The sequence below is a fragment of the Cryptomeria japonica genome, chromosome 2 (assembly GCF_030272615.1).
Source record: "Cryptomeria japonica chromosome 2, Sugi_1.0, whole genome shotgun sequence".
In the NCBI taxonomy this organism is placed as follows: Eukaryota; Viridiplantae; Streptophyta; class Pinopsida; order Cupressales; family Cupressaceae; genus Cryptomeria; species Cryptomeria japonica.
The window spans coordinates 104,834,812-104,840,614 of NC_081406.1; the positions used below are offsets into that span (position 1 = coordinate 104,834,812).

At 35.9% G+C, this 5,803-nt stretch overlaps 1 protein-coding gene across 1 annotated transcript; it reads right to left on the bottom strand.

The window, feature by feature from the left end:
• Positions 1-4,052: 4,052 nt before the first annotated feature.
• LOC131054283 (uncharacterized) lies at positions 4,053-4,466 on the bottom strand. Its single transcript, XM_057988760.1, has one exon. It carries the CDS (start codon positions 4,464-4,466, stop codon positions 4,053-4,055), a length of 414 nt encoding a protein of 137 aa, XP_057844743.1.
• Positions 4,467-5,803: the final 1,337 nt, after the last annotated feature.

Below are 5,803 nucleotides of genomic sequence, written 5' to 3' on the forward strand. Positions count from 1 at the left end.
TTGATGAACCAAAACTCAGTAAAAACCCTAACACAAAGAATGAAAAACCTTCATAAAACCATGACACAAACTCCCATGAAATAACAGTGCAGAAATATTGCTTTGTACAGACTGTTACAATAATTTTTGCTTAAAAAGCATGAAAAACAGTCATATTTCATTAACTTCTTCTTGCTAATACCAAGCCAACCTATTTACAATGTTTGAAGTGTCCTTATATAGGCACACTCAAACCATTTCAACTCTTATGGCATCCATAACTACCTTGTAGAGTGATTTTACAACTTTTCTCACTTTTTGTCAAAATGTTGCTTGACAACATTGGCAATTTTTTACTCTTAGTGCATTTTTGGCCTACAAGACAAATATCTTCCACCTAACCATTTGAGATGGTGTCAAATAATTAAATATACCTACTCCAATTCCTTTCTAAGCTTGTTACAAGGTTTTTAACACATTTCCACTATAATGCCATTTTTGGCTTACAAAGGCACTATAGGCCAAAATTGGAAAGAAAACTTGAGAAAAAATATCTAAACCACTCTAAGATAAACCTAAACCATAATGAAACCTAAAACACACACTTGGACTCTTACAATAGTCCTTTATTCAATTCTTGATCCCATCAGGATCAAACAAGCCAAAATTGTGAAGGTGCTCCTAAACCATACTCCCCAAAATTGAAAAACTTCCAAGTCCTCTTGGAAATGTTACCTGCAAAATAAATGATACTTGCAAATCATATAGGCTTCATCTTGACCTTTGGCATATACTTGTCTTCAGATTCATCATGCATGGCCAAATGAAAAGCTCCTTCCTTCATCTTCACTCTAGGCCCTTCAAAAATCAACATCCACCATAGCTGTAGTTGCTCATAAGGTGTAGATGATACCATCAACTGCCATTCCATCAAACTCTCAGTCCAAGAACAAATCCATGAATAGATATGAGAAATCTCAATGAACTTCATCTCAAAGTGAGGAGAAGTGCTCATTTGTGGGGACCAATAGATGTGCTTGGTGTCATGCATTAGTAACCTAGGATAGAGAATTGCTCCCATAAAGGTCATGACACCTTCATAAAGACTAATACCAATTTGATAGTGTTCATGCATGTAGACCTCTTTAGCAACATAATGATCAGTAACAACTATCTATGTATCCTACTTGTCAATAGGCTTCTCAAGTGCATGTGACCCTTGTACCATGTCTTCTTCTTGTCCAATCTGCTCAACAACTCCATCATCAGGATAAAGATTATGTGCTCCAGCGACATTGGTCTCTAACCCTTGCTCATCCTCAAGAATCTTTGCCATATAAGGTTCCTCTTCAACTCTTTTCTCCTCACTCTTCTCTTTAGCATGCATCTACTGCTCAAAGTCACTGAATGGACTGTCTACCTCTTCAACTTCACCTTCTATGGTACTTGGGGTCACTTCTTCCACTAAACTTCCATTGTGTAATGTTGCACCATTTGCTTCTTCAACATCTTCCTTTCTATTTTTCTCTAGTTCCTCTTTAAGCTCCCTTAATCTTGCTTCATTTGCTTCTAAAGCCCTTCTTAAACTTCTCAACTCATCTCATTTCTTTTCTTCTTCTTCTCTCTTCGTTCTTTCAACTTCTTGTTTCCTCAACTCTTCTTCCTCTCTTTTCTTCTTTCCACCAAACATTAGTTCTTTCCACTTCTTGTAAGCACCTACTATCTCTTTCTCAGATTTTTTTAACTCCATCTCCACCCCTGTATCTTAGACCTTTCGCTTGCTCTGATACCAATTTGATAGGGAGAAACCCAAAGGAGGACCAATTAAAGCTAAGTATAAACTTCTTGTTAAGAGACTCCTTCAAATAAGAGTGGAAAGGTTTTGGTTTTCTTGATAACGCCCACTTTTAATTTTCACAAGATTCACTCAACCCAAAACTTCCTCCTTGAGCTCTTCCCATCATTTGTTCATATATTTTCTCAACTCAACTCCTTGCTCACATTCCTCAACCCATCAACTTCAACATATGGATACCCCTGCTCACCACACATTGTTTATGCTATTTCTTGGTAGCATTTAGATTCTTCAAAAAATTTAGACAAGGAGTTAAAACCCTTCATCTATTCATTTCTTTCAAATGAAAACCAAGAATTTTTCAAACTATGAAACTTACTCTATTCTGGTCATGAAATTACAGTCATGAACATTCATTAATAACTCTCAAAATATTAATTACCAAAACAATCACTTTAGTCGGATTATAGACATGCTAGTTATAGAACGTTCCTCCAAGTTATAGAAAGATCCAACAATTTAATCCTAAGTTGTGATGATTTTTGCAAAACAGGGCTAAAAAGGGCTACTAGCCGACTAGGCCTAATTTAGGGTCTTTTTGCTCATACTGACCAACGATGGCCATTTCCACCTTAGGAGTTGTATTGGATGCTATTACAAATGTCAAGGCTCAAGTATTTTTGTAGTTTTAGTTGCTGAGGAGGTTGTTTCGGGACTATCCACCATTTTAGGCATTTTAGTAGGGTTTAGACCCACACAACATAGGAAACCAATACTACTTCACCAACCAAGCTTCCAAACTGTCAAGAACCTCATGCCACACCATATTTAGCCCTCCTCTATTTCTATCTTGCGGGCATTAATCCAAACATATGGCATTCAAACTGAAACTGTCATTAAATTCACAAAAACAGTGAACTCACTATTATGCACTCAAACTGAGAATGCTTTATAGAAAGCAACCTGCTCTAACAAAAAACCCTAACACAAAGAATGAAAAACCTTCATAAAACCATGACACAAACTCCCTTGAAATAATAGTACGGAAATATTGCTCTATACGGACTGTTACAACAATTTTTGCTCAAAAAGCATGAAAAACGGTCATATTTCATTAACTTGTTCTTGCTAATACCAATCCAACCTATTTACAATGTTTGAAGTGTCCTTATATAGGCGTGCACTCAAACCATTTCAGCTTTTATGGTGTCCATAACTACCTTGTAGAGTGATTTTACAACTTTTCTCACTTTTTGTCAAAATGTTGCTTGACAACATTGGCAATTTTTGACTCTTAGTGCATTTTTGGCCTACAAGACAAATATCTTCCACCTAACTATTTGAGATGGTGTCAAATCATTAAATAGACCTACTCCAATTCCTTGCTAAGCTTGTTACAAGGTTTTTAACACATTTCCACTATAATGCCATTTTTGGCTTACAAAGGCACTATAGGCCAAAACTGGAAAGAAAACTTGAGTAAAAATATCTAATCCACTCTAAGATAAACCTAAACCATAATGAAACATAAAAAACACACTTGGACTCTTACTATAGTCCTTTATTCAATTCTTGATCCCATCGGGATCAAACAAGCCAAAATTGTGAAGGTGCTCCTGCACCAGTTCCTTTTTGCTGATAGTTGTTGTTAATTGATGTTATGGTGTTGTTTATGTGCTATGATTTTTAATAGTTTTGCTATGTAAAGGGTCAGCGCCCTTGTTCTCACTGCTTTATTAATCAAAAACAATGGAGTAACATAAAAAAAATTATAATAAACCCAACATGATTAGATCAATACATCATAAAATAAATCCATGCCTACAAGAATGAGGGTGTGTGCCACATCAAATTTGATATTTTTTCTTAAATTCAGGGGTAAATGCTTTTAGCTAGAGCTATAAACAGGTGAGGCCACAATCAGGGACCCCATCCCCAACATGAATACTTGCAATAACATCTCAATAGACTAAAACTTAACCATCACACCATGTCATTAGTATTGTTATAAATCATAATCAATTTCATTTAGTTTTAAATTATCAACTCCCACAGCTGTAATGAAACCATCTTTGCATTATCCTATAAGAAAAGCTTCATGATACATCTTCATACAATATGAAGCGTTCAGATTTTCGGTAAAACAAATAAAAATAAGCCCACATAAGTGGAAGGCGAAAGAATTCCAGAGAGGAAATAAACCTCCGATATACAAATGTGCAGAGAGTATATAAACCTCCCATATACATTCTGAAACCAATTACACCATAAATTGTTCTCAGATTAACTGACGGTGAGCTGTGGTAGCCGAGTCTGGCAAGATCATAACCTCTACTCCAAGCGACTTGTAAATCTCAGTAATCAACTTATTGTTGAAATCTTCAACACTCGTCTTTTTGGGTGTCTGTTTAAATCTGGATTGATCAGGATTCGACATCATATTCACATATGAATTTCTCAACTTTCTAAGCCATGACTTTGCAGAAAACTTTTGTGCAAGTTTAGTATAGCTAAACTTCAACTTTGGCACAAATTTGAGCTTCCAAAGTAACCTTCCTTTACCCCCGCCCAATTTAATTGCTCTTAACCGCCTTCTTTCACCGTTAAACTTGTCAAGCCTTTTGTATCTTCGTCTCTGCATAAACCTCTTCACAGACGCAGAAAATCCCATTATATCAGAAATGTTTGCCATCTTTGATAAAATCTAAGGACGGATTTGATTTTCTCTGCAAATGTTTTCAGCATATCTGGCTATTTGTACAATTCTGAAGTTTGCAATTTCGTTTCCTTATTTGTGTTCCGGTCAAAGTCGATGAAAAAATGTATGATAGATAGTATTGCAGGAGATATGCTTTGAATTTTGTTTGCACGTGGCGTACAGACAATTCACTTCACATAATAATCACGATTTTTATTAAAGAAGGGTCAAACTTAGCAGCTTCTGACCAAACAATTTGATTCTTAGTCAAATACAGCGGGGCATAAACTTTGTATTCAATTTGGAAAGAAACTTGTAATGTCATACCATCCCTTTCAGTTAGATTGAACGATCAAATTGTTGGAAAACATGAATGATAGGTAGGACCGTAGGTTCCATTATTTATATATAGGTGGAAAGCAAAGCAATTTATTAGAGGGACGTTAAAAAGGTGCATGTTAGGTGATGGTTGTAGGTTCAATTATCTTTGCAAGGTTATAATGGTGTATGTTAGGATTAATGATGGTCATAGATTTCATTACTTCTAAATAGGTGGATGGTAATTCATTAGAGGAAGGTTATAATGGTGTGTATTAGGAGTAATGATGGTTGTAGGTTTGATTACTTTTGCATAGGTATAGAGCAATTTTTTAGAGGAAGGTTATAATGGTGTATGTTAGAATTAAGGAAGCTCATAGATTCGACTACCCATGTATAGGTGGAGGGTAGCTCATTAGACAAATGTTACAGTAGTGTGTTTTAGGGATTTACTTTGTAAGTTGCATCAAATATTGATCCCTTTGTTTGAGAAAAATGTCATTAAATACAATTTTGAAAATTAATTTTGAGATCCCCCTTTTTTTTTTTTTTTTTTGTGTGTGTGTGTGTGCGCGCGCGTGTGCGTGTGCATGTGCGTGTGCGTGTGCGTGTGCGTGTGTGTGTGCGCGTGTGCATGTGCGTGTGCGTGTGTGTGTGTGCGTGTGTGCATGTGCGTGTGCGTGTGTGTGTGCGTGTGTGTGTGCGTGTGCGTGTGCGTGTGTGCGCGCGCGCATATATATATGTCCAATAAAATTAAGTTTGAAAACTCTTTTGTGTATATTTTTATGGTTTATTGTGATCTCTCTACTTATCTTTATGATTACCTCAAATTCTTTTGACAATTTGTTTATCACTAGTAAAAAATGTGTTTTCATTAATTATTTGATGCCAAGGTATACACATAAAATCCCAACGAACAAAATGACATTGTGTAGAGCTACAAATACTGGGTATGGAAATTATATATCCAAATACTATGTGGAGACCTACAAACACTATAACGGGAATTATAT

What these genes read in the sequence shown, in the direction of transcription:
- LOC131054283 (XM_057988760.1), bottom strand. Translation starts at nt 4,466, where the DNA reads ATGGCAAACATTTCTGATATAATGGGATTTTCTGCGTCTGTGAAGAGG.